This window comes from Phacochoerus africanus, chromosome 9, assembly GCF_016906955.1.
Source record: "Phacochoerus africanus isolate WHEZ1 chromosome 9, ROS_Pafr_v1, whole genome shotgun sequence".
NCBI classification, from domain to species: domain Eukaryota; kingdom Metazoa; phylum Chordata; class Mammalia; order Artiodactyla; family Suidae; genus Phacochoerus; species Phacochoerus africanus.
The window spans coordinates 120,211,539-120,234,741 of NC_062552.1; the positions used below are offsets into that span (position 1 = coordinate 120,211,539).

At 46.2% G+C, this 23,203-nt stretch overlaps 1 protein-coding gene across 3 annotated transcripts in view; it reads left to right on the forward strand.

Moving 5' to 3' along the window:
- Positions 1-246: 246 nt before the first annotated feature.
- The window catches only part of AK7 (adenylate kinase 7), a 59,821-nt gene continuing 36,864 nt past the window's right edge, over positions 247-23,203 (forward strand). For 2 of the 3 annotated variants that reach the window (XM_047796367.1, XM_047796366.1), the window contains exons 1-5: positions 248-414; positions 6,639-6,827; positions 10,790-10,898; positions 16,407-16,501; positions 20,700-20,810. In XM_047796367.1, coding sequence (XP_047652323.1) covers positions 310-414; positions 6,639-6,827; positions 10,790-10,898; positions 16,407-16,501; positions 20,700-20,810 — 609 coding nt within the window. In that variant the 5' untranslated portion in view covers positions 248-309. Of the gene's footprint in view, positions 415-6,638; positions 6,828-10,789; positions 10,899-16,406; positions 16,502-20,699; positions 20,811-23,203 lie in introns of all 3 variants that reach the window. The other variant, XM_047796368.1, reaches the window with a different exon arrangement.

Below are 23,203 nucleotides of genomic sequence, written 5' to 3' on the forward strand. Positions count from 1 at the left end.
CCCTGTCAAGTGGCCACTGGGACGTGTTTCCAGAGTTTTCGAATAAAAGAAAGGCAAGGGAATAGAGGGCGCGCCCTGCCAGAAGGCACCCGGCCAGCAGCTGGGCAGAGTGGGGCTGGCCCTGCAGGCGGGCGCTGAAAGCCCTCGCGGCGCTGGAACCCTTAGGCCCCGCCCCCGGCCCGGGAATGTCTCGCCCTGAGCCCTAGGCCCCGCCCCCGCAGAGCCTGCTGGGCCCCGCGATATTAGGGCCCCGGCCTCCCTGGCAACCAAAGGGACTCTTTCTCCTTAGCAACCAGCGAGGCTCCCACCATGGCTGAAGAGGAGGCAGCTTCTGCCAGGACGGAGAAAGCTATCCGGATCCAGAGGGTGTTTATAAACCTGCTGGACTCGTACAGCAGCAGAAACATCGGGAAGGTGAGCAGCAGCGGGTAGAACAGAAACTCAGCCCCCAGCTCCCAGGCTCCCAGCCTCAGGCCCCTGAACCCAGCGAGGGCTTGAGCCACTGGGCACTATCAGGGCCTCCGCTAAGGGTGGTCCTTCGTGCTGGGCTGAGCCAGTGCCCCTTGCTCATCAGTCTGCATCCAGGTTAGATAAGCGCCCCACCTGGAAACCCAGGCGTTTGGCAGTTGCGGGTCCAGCCCTGGCTCCCCCCTGTCAGTGAAGGGAAACCGAGGCTTGGAGGGACAAAGGGGCTTGTCCAGGATCACCTAGTGAGTTAGGGGCAGGACCTGGACACGGGGCCCAGGTCTCCGACCTCCTAGCCTGCCTCTCTTTGCACTCCGCCAACTTGTCTAAAGCAGGCAACTGACCGAGAAAGAAATCCAATGGCGAGTTCCCGCTGTGGCGCATGGGAATGGGCGGCGGCTCTGCAGCGCCAGGACGCACATTCCATGCCTGGCATGGCACAGTGGGTTAAAGGACCCCACGTAGGTCACAGCTGAGGCTGGGATCGGATCTGATCCCTGGCCTGGGCCACGGGGTGGCCAAAAAAAAAAAAAAGTTCAACGATGATTATATCAGCCACGGGGCATTTTCCTTCACTCATCCCTTCAACATACGGTTTTAGCATTATGTGGCAAGAGACTATTTAGGACCCCAAGTCCCATTAAGCTTCCTCACCTTTCACTATTTTTTTTAATATATATATTTATTTATTTTTGCTTTTTAGAGCCTCACCCAGGGCATATGGAGGTTCCCAGGCTAGGAGTCCAATCGGAGCTGTAGCCACCGGCCTACACCACAGCCACAGCAACGCCAGATCTGAGCCACATCTTCGACCTACACCAGATCCTTAACGCCAGATCTTGAACCCACTGAGTGAGGCCAGGGAGCAAACTGGATGTTCTCCTGGATGCTAGTCGGGTTTGTTAACCGCTGAGCCACGACGGGAACGCCACCTTTCACCATCTTTAGCCCTGGAAAATGAAGTTCAAAAACAAGCCCCTGGGGGCCCTTCATCTTTAAAGGTTCAGTAGCCTAAAGAAAGCCCTGATTCATGATTTTGTCATTTTCCTGAGTAGGACGCATTGACCTTACTTCTACCCATTGGATACAGAGAAGACGAAACTCACCTTGGGCAGACTTCTGTGAGGTTAACGTTCACACTTTCAGATGACAAATAAGATGAGGCCACCACGCATGTCATCTGTATTGTTTTCCTAGGGTTGTGGTAACAAATCACCGCTAACTGAGCAGCTGAAAGCCACAGAGCCTCCCCCAGTTAAGGAGGCCAAGAGTCTAAAATCAAGGTGTCGGTAGGATCGGTTCCTACTGGAGGCTCTAGGGGAGAGTCTGGCCCAGGCTTCTCTCCTAGCTTCTGCTGGTCGCCGACAACTCTAGGCATCCCTTGGCTGTAGACTCGTTACTCAGTCTCTGCCTCTATCATTACATGGTGTTCTCGCTCGGGGTCTCTCTGTCCAGATTTCCCTCTTCTAATAAGGACACCAGTCACTGGATTCAAGGCTACTCTAATCCAGTATCTCACTTTAACCAGATTACGCTGCAGGTACAGTCACATCCCCAAGCTCACTATTCCACTCAGCACGCCGTTTAAAGTTGGTCAGTCAAAAAAAAATAGATTTAAATATATAACTTACATGTAAAAAGAGTATATCTATATGTAACATGTAATTACTTATGATAAACAATATATTGATAGTATAATATATTATATATACCTACTAGAAGGGACTAAAAATAAAGGATATATCGTCCACATTCCCAGGAAAGTGGGGAAAGAAGGGACAAGGACAGAACTCAATGAAGGAGATCCCTGGTGGCCCAGCAGTTAAGGATCCAGCGTTTGTCACTGCTGTGGTGCAGATTCAATCCCCAGTCTGGGAACTTCTGGATGCTTCAAAATAAAACTTAATGCTGGAATTCTGTGCATTAACTGTGGTGCAACAGGCTTGGTGGGGCAAGTTTGATCCCCTGCCACGACAGTGAGTTAAAAGGATCTGGACTGGCGTAGGTCGAAACTGTGGCTCCTATCTGATCCCTGGCCCAGGGACTCCGTGTGCTTCAGGGCAGCCAAAAAAGGAAAGGGAAAAAAAAAAAACAACCAACCAGCAGCAATAACAAAAAGACAGGAAGGAGTAGCATGACTTTGTATCTTTCACCAAGATAGATACAAATATAATAAAGTTCCGCTTCTGGCTCAGTGGAAATGAATCTGACTAGCATCCATGAGGATGGATCCAGGGGTTTGATCCCTGGCCCCCCTCAGTAGATTAAGAATCCGATGTTGCTGAGGCTGTGGTGTAGGCCAGCAGCTACAGCTTGGTTTCAGCCCCTAGCCTGGGAACTTCCATATGCTGAGGGTGCGGCCCTAAAAAGCAAAAAAGTAAAATAAATAAAATTTTAAAAATTAAAATTAAAAAAATCTAATGAAGATAGGTAGATAGATAGATAGATAGATAGATAGATACAGAAAATGTCTCCAGGGAGTTCCCGTGATGGCTTAGCATAACATCCCGACTAGTATCTAGGAGGACACAGGTTGGATCCCTGGCCTGGCTCAGTGGGTTAAGGATCCGATGTTGCCTGAGCTGTGGTGTAGGTCGCAGACATGACTCAGATCCCGCTTTGCTGTGGCTGTGGTGTAGGCCAGCAGCTGCAGCTCTCAGATTTGACCCCTAGCGTGGGAACCTCCATATGGTGCAGGTGTAGCCCCTAAAAAAAAGAAAGATGGGAAGGGGTAGTGAGAACTTATTTGTCTTCCAACAAGATACAAATATGTGAAGCTAGGTAGCTGGATAAATGATAGGTAATCTAAATATTAAAAATGTCTCTAAGAATACACAAGTCACTTAACTATTATCACCTCGGGGCACAGGATGCAGCTTATTTATTCATGAGCTTCCACTAAATGGCAGGCACTGTAAATAAGACCAAAAAGATTTTTGCCCTTGAGGAATCCTGCCTCTCTAGAAGGGGACAGACAATAAATAATTTTTAGAATAAACCAGATATAATTCAACACGTGGGAAGTACTCTGAAGGAAAGAGGATAAAAGATGCTGGCTGGTGGGTGCAAACTGTTGCTTTCACTAGAGTGGCTTGAAAGGGCTCCCTGGAAAGGGACATTTAATCTGAAATACACAGGGTGAGGGTCCAGCCCTAGGAACTAGTTCCCAGAGGGCACCGCAAACACAAATGTTCTGAGCTGGGAGTCTGGTTGCAGAGGAGAGAGTGGTCAGGGTGCAATGAACGTGGGGATGAAGGGTAAAGTCAGAAGGAAGTCAATTCATTAATTAAACTGTGTGTTGGAGTTCCTGCTGTGGCACCCCAGGAATAGCGGCCTCTTGGGAGTGCTAGGACGCAGGTTTGATCCCCGGCCCAGCACAGTGGGTTAAGGATCTGGTATTGCTACAGCTGTGGCTTAGGTTGCAGCTATGGCTTGGCTGGGATCTGATCCCTGGCCCGAGGAACTCCATAGGCCTCGGGGCAGCCAAAAAAGAGAGAGGAAAAAAATCCGTGTGTCGTTAGAGACACACAGCCACAAAGGATCATTTTGATTTTATGGGGGAAAGGAACCATGAGAGCTAGAATGCAGCCCTACGCAGCAACTGAACAGTGCCTCATGCTTAGTCAGAATTCTACCATGTCTGTGACATAAATTAACAAAGCAGAGGCAAGCACAAAGGCCCGCGTCTTTTTTTTTTTTTTTTTAAGAAGTATTTTTTTGGCAGTTCTCAGACTAGGGGACAAATCAGAGCTGCAACGGCCGACCTGCACCACAGCCACAGCAATACCAGATCCGAGCTGCATCTGTGACCTACACCACAGCTCATAGCAATGCCAGATCCTTAACCTACTGAGCAAGACCAAGGATCAAACCCAAATCCTCATGGACACTAGTCAGGTTCTTGACCCACTGGGCCACAACAGGAACTCCTGGTTTATGTTCTAAACCCAGTGATAACAACTGGAATACTTAAAGGAAGGGGGCACAATTGAGATTAGGAGGGAGGGAGGGAAGGGAATTTAATACCCCCTTTTGATCTTTATTTATTTTTTTGCAACATTATATTTTGAAAATACACCTTTTTTTTAGTTTGCAGAGGTGGTTTTTTTTTGGGGGGGGGGTTGTTTGTTTGTTTAGTTTTCAGCCGTACCTGTGGCATTCAAAAGTTCTCGGGCCAGGGATCAAACCACACCACAGCAGCAACCTGAGCTGCTGCAGTGACAATGCCAGATCCTTAACCGCTGCACCGCAGGAGAACTCCAGTCTGCAGATTTTTTTCAAAAGCTTATCAATAAGAGACATTTCTCATTATTCTTTAACAAACCAGGACCTCACTTTTCTCACATTCCAAGTAATTGCTGTTGTCTGCACTAAGCAACCTGGGAGTAGGAATAGAAAGCATATGAAAAATATGGAAACCATGTCTCTTGTCCTCAGGTCCAGCTGGGCAAGGCCACCCCAGTCCCATCTCCCCCAGGTCTCTGGGATGTAGTAGTGTGTCAAGGTGTGTCCCCAATGCAGCCTTGGGGATCATTTCAAAAGGTCCAACTTCACCCCCCCCTCCCCATACAATCTTGGGCAAATTACTTACTGCTTCGCATCAATCGCCTCACCTGTGAAATGGGACAGTAAAACTGAATATGTACGTTTGAGAGATAAATGAAAATATATATGGCATACTTGGGGAAAATAAATTCCAATAAGAGGTTGAACTGATACCTTGCCTACAAATTTGGATTGCTTTTTTTATTTTTATGTTTATTTTTAATTTTTTGTCAGTTTAGGGCTGCTCCTGTGGCATATGGAGGTTCCCAGGCTAGGGGTTGAATTGGAAATGTAGCTGCCAGCCTACACCACAGCCACAGCAACACTGGATCCGAGCCTCGTCTTCGACCTACACCACAGCTCATGGCAATGCTGGATCCTTAACCCACTGATCAAGGCCAGAGATTGAACCCATGTCCTCATGGAAACTTGTTGGATTCATTTCTGCTGAGCCACGACGGGAACGCCTAACTTGGATTGTTTTTTATCAAAATTAATGAAGTGGGACTTTTTGTTTGGTTTTGTTATGTGTTAACTCCCAAGCTGTGATATCATCATGATTATTTCATATGTTTAATCTATAAATTACACGTTTAATATACAATTAAAATTATTTCCACTTATATATGCATATATTTACATATGTATGATATATATGAAGCTTATGAACATGCCACAAACCACTCACAAAGATAGCTTTTGTAAAATAAGGGAAGAAATGTAGCCCGCCTCATTCTATGTCATTATTCGTAGCCACTGGCCACTACTGTATGTGGCTATTGAACTTTTTTTTTTTTGTCTTTTTAGAGCATCACATGCAGCTGGTGGAAGTTCCCAGGCTAGAGGTTAAATCCGAGCTGCAGCTGCCGGCCTACACCACAGCCACAGCAATGCTGGATCTGAGCTGCATCTGTGACCTACACCACAGCTCAGGGCAACACTGGATCCTTAACCCACTGAGAGAGGCCAGGGATCGAACCCACTTCTTCACAGACACTAGTTGGGTTCATTACTACTGAGCCAACGGTAACTCCTTCTTGAACATTTCAATGTAGCTCTTAGTCCCATTGGAGATGTGCTGTAAATTTAAAACGCACGTTGACTTTCAAACACTTACTATATGGGAAAAAGAATATATAATATCAAAATAATGTTTATAACAATAACATGTTAAGCTGATAATATTTTGGATATATTGGGTTAAGTGAAACATTACCTAAAGTTCATGTATTTCTTCCTACTCTTGTTACTGTGGCCAATGGCAAATTGAAGTTTCCTAAGTGGATCTCCTTCCATTTCTACGTTGCTGTTGGACAAAACGCCGGTCATGAATTTAGCCCGGCCCTGCCTATTGCCAGGGCAGGATAATACCCTTCACAAGCTCTCTACCCTCTCTGAGCCCAAGTTCCTTGCCCATAAAATGGGAGATCATAAGAGTACCCACCTCCCTGTGCTGTTGTGGGAATTAAACCCATTTCAACGAGATACGGGGTGTTAGCACTAGCTGTGATGAGTGGCACAGCTGGCAAGCCCTCGGTAAAGCTTAGGCTTTAGAATCATCCTGTGTTGACTGGCCTTATCCTCAGGGGTTCTTAGTAGTTGGGAAATTTCTGTTTGCTTTTTTGCAGTTTCTTTCTAACTGTGTCCTTGGAGCTTCCCTTGAAGACATCACCGAAGAGGAGGAAGAGGAAGACGAATATAAATCCACCATGCTGGACGCCTCCTTGGCCAAACTGAAGGAAGGCACGTTCCAGATCGTGGGCACGCTTTCCAAGCTGGAAAGCCCCCGGCCCGACTTTGCCATGGAGACCTACTGTGTGAGTGCCGGGCGTGCTGCCAAGAGGCTAGAGCCACCTTTTGCTCTGATGCCCTGACCGTGTGTCATTACTCTTTGCTTCTCATCTCCTCTCTCCTGCCCTGTGAGCAGGTGGGGGAGGTGAGAGGAGAAGGTTGGGACAGGTCTTCCTCTAGGATGGAGATGAATGCTCACTGTCTCCAAGTTAAAGGCTTGCCTGCAGCAAATAAATTAGAAATTCTTAGAGAGTTTGGATCTAATTTGCTAGGAATGAGAAGATGTCAGAAATTGGGCATTCTCCTGGGAGTTCTCATTGTGGCTCAGCGGAAACGAACCCTACCAGGATCCATGAGGATGCGGGTTCAATCCCTGGCCTCGCTCAGCAGGTTAGGGATCTGGTGTGGCCATGAACTGTGGCAGTGGTGTAGGCTGGCAGCTGCAACTCGATTCGACCCCTAGCCTGGGAACTTCCCTATGCTGCAGGTGCAGCCTTAAAAAGAAAAAAAAAAAATTCTCTTGGAAATACTTACCTGTGTGAAGGCCTGTACCGTCGTGTTTCTCCAGCGCACAGAGTGCCTCCTTCCTGAGCACCACCCTGAGCTCCTTTCAGGAGGTGCCGGAGGTCAGCCCCTAACCCTTGCAGGGCTGCCGCGTGGGGAGACATTCTTTATATTGGCTCCCCCGCCTCCCACAGCCCTTGGTCAGGGAATCCTCAAGTCGCCGCCCTCATCACTCTAGAGACGTGGCTCCTGTCCCCTCTCCCCGATCTTTGTGTGAGTTGAGATCTCCCTCCCCAATCACTGTTTATAACTGAATTTGGTTCAGTGAATGCGTATTGGACACTTTTTTTTTTTTTTTTTTTAGGGCCACACCCTCGGCACGTAGAGGCTCCCAGGCTAGGGGTTGACTCAGAGCTGCAGCTGCAGGCCTATGCCACAGCCGCAGCAACGCAGGATCCTTAGCCCACTGAGCAAGGCCAGGGATGGAACCACAATCTAGTTGTGGTTGGATACTAGTTGGATTCATTTCTGCTGCGCCACAAAGGGAACTCCTGTATTGGACACTTTAAAGACCCACAGATAGGAGTTCCCGTCATGGCTCAGTGGTTAATGAATCCAACAAGGAACCATGAGGTTTCGGGTTCGATCCCTGGCCTTGCTCAGTGGGTTAAGGATCCGGCGTTGCCGTGAGCTGTGGTGTAAGTCACAGATGCGGCTCAGATCCCACGTTGCTGTGGCTGTGGTGTAGGCCAGCAGCTACAGCTCCGATTAGACTCCTAGCCTGGGAACCTCCATATGCCACAGGAGCAGCCCTAGAAAAGGCAAAAAGACAAAAGAAGAAAAAAAAGAAGAAGACTTTAGGGGGAACTATCTGATCCTTGAGACAGCAGGAGTAACAGCTGATGTCAGTCCTGGTCCTCTTACGGACCCAAAGTAAGGCACTGCTGGGAAATATGCCGGATCCACGGGGCAAGGAGCAACTTGCTAAACCCTTTGATCACCAGGTGATTTTTGTCTAATTAAGAACTTGATATTTTTCTCCATGAAAAGTTTTTGTATCTTGGGAGTTCCCTGGTGACCTAGCAGTTAGGGATCCGACATTGTCACGGCTGTGGCACAGGTTCGATCCCTGGCCTGGGAACTTTTGCATGCCACAGGCATGCCAAAAAAAAGTTTCTGTATCTTTAAAATATTCTCAGGAGCTCCCAATGTGGCTCAGCAGTAAGAAACCCGACTAGTATCCACGAGGACACAAGTTGGATCCCTGGCCTCACTCAGTGGGTTAAGGATCCAGCGTTGCTGTGAGCTGTGGTGTAGGTCGCAGACATGGCTCAGATCCCACACTGCTGTGGCTGTGGCATAGGCCATTAGCTGCAGCTCTAATTTGACCCCTGGCCTGGGAAACCTCCATATGCCGCACGTGTGGACAGAAAAATCAAAATAATAACAAGAATAAGAATAACAATCAAATAAAATATTCCCAACTGTCAACTCTGATCAAGTGCCTTACACCTCAAATGAGAACAGATTAATCACATCTTGAGGATTCTGAAGTAACCCACGTGAATCACTCATCAGCCCTTCCGAGTGATTCATGATCCATGGTTACTCAAATAAACTTGCCTCGAGATCGAGTTAGTTTTAAATGCCTCACATTTTCTTCTAGTGTGTTCTGAGTCTTCCCCCCTGCTTTTTTTTTTTTTTTTTGGTCTTTTAGGGCCACACCCATGGCACATGGAAGTTCCCAGGGTAGGGGTCCAATTGGAGCTGTAGCTGCCAGCCTGTGCCAGAGCCACAGCAATGTGGGGTCTGAGCTGTGTCTGCAACCTACACCACGGCTCCCGGCAATGCTGGATCTTTAACCCACTGAGCGAGGCCAGAGATCAAACCCACATCCTCATGGATGCTAGTTGGGTTCGTTAACCAATGAGCCACAACGGGAACTCCTGAGTCTTCCCTCCTGAATGGGAGTTTTAACAGCATGCAGAAATAGTACCTAAGAACATGTTGCAACTGCTGTCATCACCTCTTCCCAGCTATTTTCACAGACTTCTTTGTTACTTGAAAACTACACGCAGAAGAGAGCCAACATTTTCTTTTAAATAGAAACCCTCTGAAAATGTTTCCTGTGGAACCTTCCAGGCAGCTTACTAATTTGGGAATTGTTCCCATCTAAACTTTAAGGTTACTTTGTTTGCTTCTTGCAGCAAGTGGCTGTCAACTTTCTTTCGGTCGCTGCTATTGTAGTTTTGGAGTATAGCTGCTTTACCACGTTGTGTTAGTTTCAGGTGTATGGCAAAGTGATTCAGTTATACACATACATATATTAATTTTTTTTCTTTTTTTTTTGTCTTTTGCCTTTTCTAGGGCCACTCCTGCGGCATATGGAGGTTCCCAGGCTAGGGGTGTAATTGGAGCTGTAGACGCCGGCCTATGCCAGAGCCACAGCAACGTGGGATCCGAGCCGCGTCTGCGACCTGCACCACAGCTCACGGCAATGCCGGATCCTTAACCCACTGAGCAAGGCCAGGGATCGAACCTGCAACCTCATGGTTCCTAGTCAGTTTCGTTAATCACTGAGCCATGACGGGAATTCCTATTAATTTTGTTTTCAGATTCTTTCCCTGTATAGGTAGAATATTTAGCAGTTTTCCCTGTGCTATACAGTAGAGCCTTGTTGGTTATCTGTTTTATACGTGGTATAATGTGAGAAAAAGAATGTATATCTGTATATGTATGACCTTGTCACTTTGCTATACAGCAGAAATTGACAGAGCATCTAGTAAATCAACTATAATGAAAAAAAATATTTTAGGAGTTCCTGTCGCGGCTCAGTGGTTAACAAACGCTACTAGCAACCATGAGGGTGTGGGTTTGATCCCTGGCTCACTCATTGGTTTAAGGATCTGGTGTTGCCATCAGCTGTGGTGTAGGTGACAGACATGGGTCATATCCCAAGTTGCTGTGGCTGTGGTGTAGGCTGGCAGCTACAGCTCTGATTCGACCCCTAGCCTCGGAACCTCCATATGCCGCAGGTGCAGCCCTAAAAAGACAAAAGACAAAACAAAACAAAAAAAAAGTGATTCTATTTCTGGGTTTGGGTTTCCTTTTTTTCTTTCTTTCTTTCCTTCTTTTTTTAATGGCTGCACCTATGGCATCTGGAAGTTCCCGGACCAGTGACTGAATCCGAGCTGCGTCAGTGGCTTAGGTCACAGCTGCAGCAATGCTGGCTCTTTAAGCCACTGCCCCAGGCCAGGGATTGAAACCGCACCTCTGCAGTAACTGGAGCCACTGCAGTCAGATTCTTAACTCATTGTGCCACAGTGGGAACTCCTGTTTCTGTTTTGTAAATAAGTTCATTTGTTTCATTTCAAAATTAGATTCCACACGTAAGTGAGACGTTATGATATTTGTCTTTCTCTGACTCTCTCCACTTAGTCTGATCGTCTCCAGGTCCATCCACGTGGTTGTCTTTCTCTTTCAGGCCATCTCGCGGGAAGACCTTCTCATGCACCTGCTGGAGTGTGATGTTGTCATTTACAACATCACCGAGCACCCCCAGCAAGCGGAGGAAGCCGTCTGGGCTGTCTCTGGTCAGTGAGATGCGCCCTCTGATCTCCAGGGACACGACTTTGTGCAGTTTACTTTACCGAAGAATCAGCTAAGGAACACGAGGCAAATGAGGACCAGCTGATCTGATACTCACTTAAAACAAGAAGTGAAATCAGACCCATGGCTGTGCCTGTGGATCGTGTTAAATGATAAATGGAGGCATATTCAATTTTTGTTAAGAGTTTATGTGAGCAAAAACGGATTCGTATGAGAATGCAACACGCAGAAATCGTACCTAAGATCACAAGCTTAGGTACGTGGCTGTGATGTAGGTCGAAATCTCGGCTCGGATCCCAGGTTTCCGAGGCGGTGGCGAAGGCCGGCAGCTGCAGCTCTGATTCGACCCCTAGCCTGGGAACTTCCATATACTGCATGTGTGGCCCTAAAAAGACAAAAAAAAAAAAAACACCCCTGCACCACAGCAGTGACAACACTGGATCCTTAAGCCACTAGGCCACCAAGGAACTCCCTTCATTTTTAAAATGCTTTGAAAAAGGTAATGAGGAGTTCCCTCTGTGGCACAATGGGTTAAGAACCTGATTGCAGCAGCTGGCTGCAGAGGAGACTCGGGTTCAATCTCGTTATTAGGTTGAGAGTAAATCAGCTTCTTTGAATTGTCATTGTAGACTAGGAGGACATCCAAAAAGAGACAGAACGCCTTACTTTTCAGTATTTTTTACACCTCAGCAGCTTTGTTTCCAGCAGATTTGTTCAGGGGTCAGCAAGCATTTTCTGTAAAAGGCCAGAGAGTAAATATTTTTGGCTTTTCAAGCCAACTCCTCTGCCTTTGTAGCAAAAACGTAGCCATAGACAATATGTAAATGAATGGGCTGGATTCCAATAAAACTTTATTTACAAAAACAGGGAAAATACATCGCCAACCCCTGAATAAGACCAAGAGCAAAGCTCTATTTTGGCTTAAGTTCAAAGAAATGGAAAGAAGCCTGAGGAATGTCTGAGAAATCACGATGGGGAAGTGCTCTCTGTGGGTGTGTGGGAGTCCTCCAGAGCTTAGAATGTTTGATTTCTCATTTATAACTCTGGGCCCAAGTTTCCTTCAGCAAGATAACAAATCAAAAACATGAGCAATGCGTCCTCTTTGGGAACAGAGATTTTTAAAGCCTAATTTCTGAATTTTGTCCCTTTGCAAGTATTTATAGATGATATGTAATTGCACTCTCTAAGATAATTGCACCACCTAAAATAATCATCAGACCTAATGCTTATTGAATTCTCACTTTGTGTCAGGCTTGGGAAACTGATATTTTCTTTATAAGGTATACGCACAATCTTCTTTATATTTTTTATTTTTTTTATTTTTCTGTTTTTTAGGACCACACCCACAGCATATGGAGGTTCCCAGGCTAGGGGTCTAATTGGAGCTACAGCTGCCGGCCTACACGACAGCCAATATTAGCATTTTGAATATTAGAAAGATAGACAAAGTTTTTTAAAAAGCAGTGGGGTTTTTTTTTCCATTTAAAACGTTTTATTGAAGTATAGTTATTTACTATGTGATAATTTCTGCTCACAGTGTGATGTTTTGTTTATTTATTTATTAATTGCTTTTTAGGGCCACACCCTCGGCATGTGGAAGTTCCCAGGCTAGGGGTCAAATCAGAGCTGCAGCTGCTGGCCTACACCACAGCCACAGCAACGCCAGGTCCTAGCCACATCTGTGACCTACACCATAGCTCACGGCAACACTGGATCCTTAGCCCAGTGATGGAGGTCAGGGATCGAACCCATGTCCTCATGGATACTAGTAGGGTTCGTTACTGTTGAGCCGAAATGGAAACTCCCATTTTTGTCATAAATGTTTAACTTCTCAAGTATTTTAATACAAAAGAATTCTTCTACCTGCCTTTCACAGATACTGTCGAAGGTAGGCAACTTGAAGAAATAAAGCATTAGAAATGCAAGAAAACATTCACATAAATGGATAAAATGTTTTCTTTGCAGGTGAACAAGTAATTTGGGGAGTTTTTTTGGTTTTTTTTTGTTTGTTTGTTTTTTGGCTGCACCACTGGCATGCGGGAGTTCCTGAGCCAGAGATCAAAACTGAGCCATAGCAGTAACCAGAGCCACAGCAGTGACAATGCTGGCTCCTTAACCTGCTGAGCCACCGGGGAACTCCTAAGTAGATAATTTTAGACCCATTAAAATGATCATAAATAGAAAAGGATAACTCAGAAGACCTCTAAGTGTGCCAGGCATTCACAAAATAGGCCAATCTGAAGCATAGCAGAGCAGGAAGGGTAAAAGAGCAAAGTTAAAGAGGTGACTCCTGTTAATAGAATAAAAATAGAAACAAGTTAACCTTTGAGGAGTTCCCATTGTGGCGCGGCGGAAACGAATCCAACTAGGAACTGTGAGGTTGCAGGTTCGAACCCTGGCCTCACTCAGTGGGTTAAGGATCTGGCATTGCCCTGAGCTGTGGTGTAGGTTGCAGACGCGGCTCGGCTCTGGCATTGCTGTGTCTCTGGCGTAGGCTGGCAGCAACAGCTCCAGTTCGACCCCTAGCCTGGGAACTTCCATGTGCTGCGCAGGTGCAGCCCCAAAAAGACAAAAATAAATAAATAAAGTTAACCTTGGAATTGGGATTAATATGTGGACATAGTGTTCTTAGACTTAATTCAATAATACTTTATCATCTTAAGGCTGGAATCCATGAGTTTATTAGATTCAGGATGTCAGTATTTTATTGTTCTCCTTATTTAAGTAATCGGCTTATGAGACTAAAAATGCACCATGGTAACTGTGTCACTTATATTCTCTGACAAGTTAATTAGAACTTATTAGTTTGTGTGTTTTTCTGGAAAATTATAAAACAATGAGATCCTGCTGTATAGCACCAGGAGATAATTACCTGTGATGGAACATGACGGAGGATAATTTGAAAAAAGAATGTGTGTGTGTGTGTGTGTGTGTGTGTGTGTGTGTGTGTGTGTGTGTGTAACTGGGTCACTTTGCTGTACAGCAGAAATGGATAGAACATTGTAAATCAACTAGAATAAAAAAATTTTTTAATAAAAATATTTTGGTAGAATCACATGCCATAAACTATTCAAAGAGACTCAATGCTTAAATGTGTCCAGAGGCTTCCTGGGAAACAATTAACCCTTTAGACACCAAACACTCACAGGTCCAGGCCACCAGTTTTTTTTTGTTTTTTTTTTTCTTTTTAGGGCTGCACTTAACGGCATATGGAGGTTTCCAGACTAGGGGTCGAATTGGAGCTGTAGCTGCCAGCCTACACCACGGCCACAGCCACACAGGATCTGAGCCACGTTTGCAACCTCCGCCACAGCTCAGGGCAACGCCGGATCCTTAACCCACTGAGTGAGGCCAGGGATCGAACCTGCATCCTCATGAATGCTAGTTGGGTTCATTAACCACTGAGCCACGACGGGAACTCCCACCGCTCTTTTTAATTTGAGTCTCTACAGATTGTTCATGATCAAGTACCCACACCTTTTCAAAGCCCCCACATTCGGCCCACAGTCCCACAGCCTGGGCTGCGCTCCCTGAGATGGGGAGAGGGGGTGGATCGGCCTATTACTTCCTTTTGCGAGGGCTTAAGCTGAATAGGACTGCTTTATGTGATCTCATAAGAGGCCCATGCCTGTAAAGAAGAATGAAATAATGCCAACTGCAGTGAAATGGAAGGACCTAGAGCTTATCATACTAAGTGAAGTAAGCCAGACAGAGACAAATAACATAGGATATCACTTAAATGTGGAATGTGAAAAAATGATATGAATGAACCTATTTACAAAACAGAAATAAACCCACAGACACAGCAAAGAAACTTATGGTTACTGACGGCAGGATGTGTGTGTGGGGGGGGTATAAATTAGGAGGTTGGGATTAGCATGTACACACTACTATGTATAAAATAGGTAAACCACACGGACCTACTGCACAGCACAGAGAACTATATCCAATGTTTTATTATAACCTATAAGGGAAAAGAATCTGAGAAAGAATAGATTATATATGTGTGTGTGTGTATAGATATATATATATAATTGAATCACTTTGTTGTACACCTGAAGCTAGCACAACATTGTAAATTAAATATACTCCAATTTTTGGAGTTCCTGTTGTGGCTCAGTGCTGACTAGCATCCATTAGGACGCAGGTTTGATCCCTGGCCTCGCTCAGTGTGGGTTAATGATCTGGCCTTACCGTGAGCTGTGGTGTAGGTCGCAGATTCGGCTTGGATCCCGCATTGCAGTAGCTGTGGTATAGGCCGGCAGCTATTGCTCCCATTAGACCCCTGGCCTGGGAACTTCCATTGCCACAAGTGCAGCCCTAAAGGCCAAAACAAACAAATAAACAAAAACAAACAAACAAACAAAACCCAGAAACTATACTCCAATTTTTTTAATGGCAAAAAAACCAAAAAAGGATGGCCTTGCCCTCTGATTTGGGGCCTCCTGCTCCGCTCTCCCTACGGCTGGACATGGGCCATGGTGGGAGAGCACAGGCTGGGCAACGAGGCTGCTGGCTTAGACTCGGCCTCACCGCTTCTGTCCGTGATTCTGGCCAAACTGGGCCTCCCTTCCCTTCCATGTAAAAGCAGAGAAAACAGTGGTAACTATCTACTGAGGCTAAGGATTCAATAAAGCCCGTGAGTTTTTCCCTTGCATGTCTGCTGTGATCATCTGTATCATGAGCCTTCCAAAAAGCGAGAGCACAATGGTACAGGTCAGGTAACAAGAGGGGGATGAAGTTTTAGGCTGGGCTCCCAGGAGGTCTGGCAGCTGGCGGGAGAGATGGCCAGGAACGAAGATGGGGACAGGCAGCGAAGCATCACGATGCTCGGTTGCTCCTTGAGGGAGGAGTCACTTCAAATCATTGCTAGTTAGATAGAGCTCCCATTGTGGCTCAGCAGGTTAAGAACCTGACTAGTATCCATGAGGATGCAGGTTGGATCCCTGGCTCACCCACTGGGTGAAGCGTTCGGCGTTGCCACAAGCTGCAGGTGTAGGTCACAAATGTGGTTCGAATCTGGTGTGGCTGTGGCTGTGGCCAAGGCCGTCAGCTGCAGTTCTGATTTGACTCGTAGCTCAGGAACTTCCACAGGCCGCAGGTCCAGCCCTAAAAGAAAAAAAAGTACACGTGATTTTTTTTTTTTTTTAGGTTTCTAAATTTTTTCAAAATTTATTTATTTTTGTGTTTTCTAGAGCTGCACCCGCAGCATACGGAGGTTCCCAGATTAGGGGTCTAATTGGAGCTGTAGCCACCGGCCTACACTACAGCCACAGCAACGCAGGATCTGAGCCGCATCTGTGACCTACACCACAGCTCGCTGCAACACCAGATCCCTAACCCACTGAGTGAGGCCAGGGTTCGAACCCGCAACCTCACAGTTCCTAGTTGGATTCGTTAACCACTGTACCACGTTGGGAACTCCGTACATGTGATTTTGAAACACGTTTTGCGTAGATCCATGTAACTGCTCTCTCTTTTTGGCCTGACAGCCCTGAATGAAGAAACCAGCCACTTCGCAAAGCGGAAGCTGTTTATTTTAGTCTCCACAGTGATGACCTGGGCACGGTCCAAAGCCCTGGACCCGGTAAGTAGGGCGCTAGCTCTTATTTTCTGCCACATTTCACCCTTGAGTCCTTGGTTTTGGCTTTTGTCCACACCTGCAGCATGAACACGTTCTTGGGCCAGGAATGGAAACTGCGCCACAGCAGTGACAACACCAAGTCCTTGACCTCTAGGCTGCCAGGGAACTCCCACCCTCAATCCTTATAATCTGCATGCAGAGAGAACTTTCTACAGGGGATGGCGTATTCTTACATTCCTGAACCCTACCCCGTAAAAAGCACTCAGCAGCAGCTCCAAGCCCACTCAATTCTCAGGGGCTGCATTGTTTTACATGCCGTTTAGAAAGAAAAAGAAAATGCTCTCTAATCAACTGTAACAGTGCTTATCACGGTCCATTTTAAATGTGTTGAAAGAATTCTCTTTCGAGCTTATTTAGACCTATATTTTTTGTCATGTACGTTCTTGGGCACACAAGAAAAGGAAAATCACTGGTCATAATAGTCCCCAAATTTCTCCATACTCAAAGTCCAGTCTCTCTGATTCATACCGGCATTCTGTCTGTTTCTACACAATAACTCAGTATAAAAGCAGTCAGGTCATTTACCTCTGGGTCCTTTCCTTTCCTAAAAAGCAAATGGTTATTATTTTGAAAGCAAATATGTTCTCAGCGTCGCCCTAGCATTGCTTATTTTCTCTCCCGTTGTCAGATTTACATTTGCGGCTCTGCCCCAGTGCCTCTGTGTCTGTGAACTACCTTTTCATGTCAGTGCTGAATCACAGTACAATTTTTTTTTAATTGGAGTATAGTCGATTCGCAATGTTGCGTTAGTTTTGGCTGTATGGCTTACATATAACTTTGTCACACATATGCGCAATGAAATACTACTCGGCCATAAAAAAGGGCAAACTAATGCCATTTGCAGCAACATGGATGCAACGAGAGAGTCTCATACTAAGTGAAGTAAGTCAGAAAGAGACAAATACCATATGATATCACTTATATGTGAAATCTAAAATATGGCCCAAAGGAACCTATCTACAGAACAGAAACAGATTGACAGACGTGAAGAACAGAATTGTGGCTGCCAAGGGTGAGTGGGAGGGAATGGGATGGACAGGGAGTTTGGAGTTAGTAGATGCAAACTACTACATTTAGAATGGATAAGCAATGAGGTCCTGCTGTACAGCACAGGCAACTACATCCAATCACTTGTGATAGAACATGACAGGCAATGATATGAGAAAAAGAATATATATATATATGACTGAGCCACTTTGCTATACAGTAGAAATTGGCACAACACTGTAAGTCAACTATACTTTAATTAAAAAAAAAACTTTGTCACATCAGTCAAACGCAATAATCAATCGAAAAGAGGGTCCCAGGGTTCCCTGGTGGCCTATTGGTTAAGGATCTAGCATTGTCACTGGATTGGCTCAGGTTCAATCTGTGGTCCAGGGACATCCACATGCCGTGAATGCTGCCCCCCCCACACACACCCCAAAAAGAAGGCCAACAGATTTTGCCAATGTCCTTAAAGAAAAGGAGGATCACCCTGCAGGGTCAGTTCTCCACCTCCTAAGAGGATGCGGCCTCTCGGCAAAGCTCATTCATTGTAATGAGACGTTAATGAGGCAGGCGGTTTCCGGGAATGTCAACAGACATCAATACACAGCAGTGAAAGACCTGAGTGTGGAGTTCCCATTGGCTCACTGGGTTAAGAACTCGACCAGTATCCATGAGGACGCGGGTTCAATCCCTGGCCTCGCTCAGCGGAGGGTCTGGTGTTGCTGCAAGCTGCAGCGTGGGTTGTGGATGCAGCTCAGATCTGGCGTTGCTGTGGCTGTGATGTAGGCAGGCAGGGGCAGCTTGGATTTGACCCCTAGCCTGGGAATCTCCATATGCCACAGGTGAGGCCCTAAAAAGACCAAAAAAAAAAAAAAAAAGATGAGCAACAAGGTCTTACTGTACAGCAGAGGGAATCAATCCCCTATAAATAGACCATTATGGAAAAGAAGAGTAAAAAAAAAAAAAGGGCATATATATATATATGTATGTATACATATATACATGAGTCACTTGCTGTATAGCAGAAATTGACAGAACATTGCAAATCAACTACAATAAAAAATTAACACAGTAGGAGTTCCCACTGTTCCCTCAGCCTTTCCCCCCCATGTCATCACCACCATGTCGATCGCTCGCCCCCACTCCCGCCCACCAATCAGTTCATCAGTCAATTCTGCTAATTCCTCCCCAAATGTCTCCTAAATCCATCATACTCTCTTGTTGTCTGTGGACTTCCAGGATGGCTTTGTAACTGGCAGCTCCTCCTCCCAATCCAAATCCAACCAACAGCTTAAGTCATCCTATTAAAATATAATTCAGGTTGTGCTCTAGTCCTGCTTAAAATGCTTAAAACCCCTCCACGCTTAATGTTCTTAGAATGAAGTGGGTGTGCAGTGGACATGGTGGTGATACCCCGGCGAGGAACACTGAGGGAGAGCTCTTTTTTGGAGGGGAAGCTCGAGTTAGCCCACCTCCCGCCTCTGTCCATAGTAGACACTCAGTGAATACATGGCATATAGTTAGCTGAGCTCTGAACTATGCCCGCTGGCTCCTGGGTAGGTCGGGTTGCCAGGTGGCACAGAGGACACCCAGCTGCATTTGAATATCAGATAAACACAAGACTATTTTTCTTTTTCCTTTTTTCGTATTTTACTGTTTTTTGGTTTTTTTTTTTTTTTTTTTTTTTTTTGTCTCTGCCATTTTCTCGGGCCGCTCTCTCGGCATATGGAGGTTCCCAGGCCAGGGGTCGAATCGGAGCTGTAGCCACCGGCCTACACCACAGCCACAGCAACACGGGATCCAAGCCACGTCTGCGACCTACACCACAGCTCACGGCAACGCCGGATCGTTAACCCACTGAGCAAGGGCAGGGACCGAACCCGCAACCTCATGGTTCCTAGTCGGATTCGTTAACCACTGCGCCACGACGGGAACTCCCCTGTATTTACTTTTTAAAATTACTAACGTATAGTTAATTTACAGCATTGCGTCACCAACCCCAGTAACCTGGCCTTGCCTACTCGTCCTGTCTCAACCCTCAGCTCCAGTCATCCTTGTGTTTCGCCTGCCTCTCTGATTCATCTCATGTAAGCCCCAGACTCAGATGTTTTGGACTGGTTATTTCAATCAGACTAGTGTGAAGTTCCCGTCGTGGCTCAGCAGGTTCAGAAACAGACTAATATCCATGAGGACGTGGATTTGATTCCTGGCCTCGCTCAGTAGATCAAGGATCCGGCGTTGTCTCGAGCTGTGGTGTAGGTCAAGGACACAGCTGTGGTGTAGACCGGCAGCCGCAGCTCCACTTTGGCCCCTAGCCTGGGAACCTCCGTATGCCATAGGGGTGGCCCTAAAATAAAATAAAATAAAATAAAATAAAATAAGATAAAATAAAATAAAATAAAATAAAATTGGACCGGGTGCTGTGATTGAAAGGCTCCTGATTGAACTATGTTTTAGAAATTCTTCTCCAAGTAGGCCCTCTACCTCTGGGTGGACTCGGGGGACCGCTCTGTATCATGCATGAACAACTCAGTGGATGGTGGAGAAATACCTTTCATTCCTGACTCTTAGGGCCAACTGATATCTTATCTGATGGAGCCGTTAGAAGCCCAAGACAGAAACTTGCACACGGTGTGTTCTCATTAAAGTGGGACTGATGGGAGGGAAAGGGGCAGCGTGGAAAAGAGAAAAACACACTCACACGCACAATTTCAATTAAAAACATGAAACTGCGCACATTACAAGAACTATTAAGAGATGGTTTGTTTTTTGGGTTTTTGTTGTTTTTTTGTTTGTTTGTTTTTTAGGGCTGCATCTGCAGCATATGGAGGTTCCCAGGCTAGGGGTCGCATTAGAGCTACAGCAGTCAGCCTACAGCACAGCCACAGCAACGCCAGATCCGAGCATCTGCAACCTACACCGCAGCTCACGGCAACGCCGGATCCTTAACCCATGGAGTGAGGCCAGGGATCGAACTCGAATCCTCATGGATACTAGGCAGGTTCGTCACCACTGAGCCACCATGGGAACACCTAAACTGTAGTCTTTAGAATGCTTTACTTGAGCTTAAAGCAACAGTCGCCCAAGCATCTTTGGGCTTAGAGGTTTACGTGGCTCTAACACATGGAGTCTGGCTTTTTTTCTCTCCTAGGATGATACTGAGATTCCATTTACTGAAGAGGATTATCGAAGGAGAAAGCACCACCCTAATTTTCTGGACCACATAAATGCTGAAAAAATGGTTCTCAAACTTGGGAAAAATGTAAGTCTCAAGTAGTGGAGCATTTAGGTCAGAACAGCTCTTTTTGAGGCAGCTCGTGATGGAACAGTCAGGACTGTTTCACACACTTGCTGTGCATCTCAGCTTGCTCCCCATCTCTGCATTATTTTTTCTTTTTCTTTCTTTCTTTTCTTTTTTTTTTTTTTTGTCTTTTTGCCTTTTCTAGGGCCGCATATGGAGGTTCCCAGGCTAGGGGGCTAATCTGAGCTGTCACCACTGGCCAACACCACAGCCACAGCAACACGGGATCCAAGCCACATCTGCAACCTACACCACAGCTCATGGCAATGCCGGATCCTTAACCCACTGAGGGAGGCCAGGGATCAAACCCACAACCTAATGGTTCCTAGTCAGATTCGTTAACCACTGAGCCACGACAAGAACTCCCAGCATTTTTTCAATAAACGAAACCATTGGGGAGTTCCCTTTATGGTTCAGCGGCTAATGAACCCGACTAGGATCCATGAGGATGTGAGTTCAATCCCTGGCCTCGCTCAGTGGGTGGTGTAGTCAGCTGTGGTGTAGGTCGCAGGTGTGGCTCAGATCCTGCATTGCTGTGGCTGTGGTGTAGGCCGGCAGCTACAGCTTCAATTCAATGCCTAGCCTGGGAATCTCCATAGGCTGCAGGTGTGGCCTTAAAAAGAAAAAAAAAAAAAAGCCAAACAAACAAAAAAGAAAACCATTGGATTTTTATTTCAGATCCAAGCAATGACAATTTCCCTTCACACCACTGATTCAGTAAACTAGGTTACACCCGCCTCTGTGTTTAGTTTCCATGGCCTCACACCCACCAACCTCCAAGCTTCAGGTTCACCCCAATAGGTACCCGCCCAGGTCTGGCCCACGTTTTAGTGCAGCCGCCCTCAGAAGAAAGCCTTGGGTGGGGTCCCCCGAAGGAGTCCGCAGGTCCAAAGAGTCCCTTGGTCCAGAAGAGGCAAGTAGCTTAGAGTGGGAATCCGGAAAAGGGAGCTGCCTTTTCCCTGCGTCTAGACTCTAAATTGTCATTTGTTTGTACAACTCTTGAAAAGGGCGTGTTAACCACGTCTTATAAATAAAGAGATAGTGGCTTCCAGAGGCCCAGTAGCTTGCAGAATGTCGCACAGGTAGGGTTTACCGAGCACTTCTTGGCCCTGTCTGATCTACTCCTACAACAACAGTCTCATGTACACACACAGTTAGTCCCATTTCACAGATGCGGACGCTGTGGGAAAGAGGTGTCAGATGATGGAACTAATTCAAACGTGGATCCATAGCAAACCAAAGCCTGCGGGTTTTTTTTCTCCTGACTCCACATGTCCATCCTTCAATAGAGTTGATGTGGACACATCCGTGTCACCGATTAGCAAGACACACCTGCGGCTGAGGGTTAGAAGGGGCAGGGAAGAAGGATCCGGAGGCTGGAGCAGTGAGATTGCAAGCAGGGTTTATTGACCAACAGAGTGGTCAGGAGCTCTGGGCAAGCAAGACTCAGGCTCCCCCCACAGGGGAATGCTTGGTTTTTTATAAACAGGGGTCATTTTGTTGAGCCATGTAATCTGCGGCCTTGGGGTTGTCTTTGTTCTGGAGAACGCAGTCTGTTACACAGGCCTGTTGGATAATAAGGAGCCTGCAGGCTAGATGATGCTGATTTTTATGTCCTTTTAGGCCTGTTTCATTTCCCACCTAAGACTGAGTGGTTCGCGTTAACGAAAACAATAGTTTATTAGTCTTCTGTTGCAGCAAAATTTATCATTTTGATACCCAATATTATAAAATTGCGGAGTTCCCATCGTGGCTCAGTGGTTAATGAATCCGACTAGGAACCATGAGGTTGCAGGTTCTATCCCTGGCCTCGCTCAGTGAGTTAAGGATCCGGCGTTGCCTGAGCTGTGGGGTAGGTTGCAAACATGGCTTGGATGCTGCGTTGCTGGGACTGCAGCATAGACTACCAGCAGCTACAGCTCCGATTGGACCCCTAGCCTGGGAACCTCTATATGGCGCGGGTGCAGCCCTAGAAAAGGCAAAATAAATAAATAAATAAATAAATAAAAATAAAATCGCTTTACTTCTCTTGTCTTTGGTTAAAACAGATGACAGGAATGTAGTAACAGATGAAAATTATTGAGGGCTTGCTTACCATGTGCCAGGCACTGTGCCAGGCACTGTGCCAGATGTTTTACTTACAGGACCTCATGTAATCCTCATAAATCTTATATATAATCCGCGCAATTCTGTGAATTAAGCGCTCTTATCATCCTCATTTAACTCATGTAGGACTTACACTGAACCCCAAACCTTGTCTCTAGGTTCCTTCTATCCACTGCCTGCCCCCCAAAGATGTGGTGATATGTAATCCTAGTTCTAGGACGACACCTAGTGGTCTCAGGGGATATTAC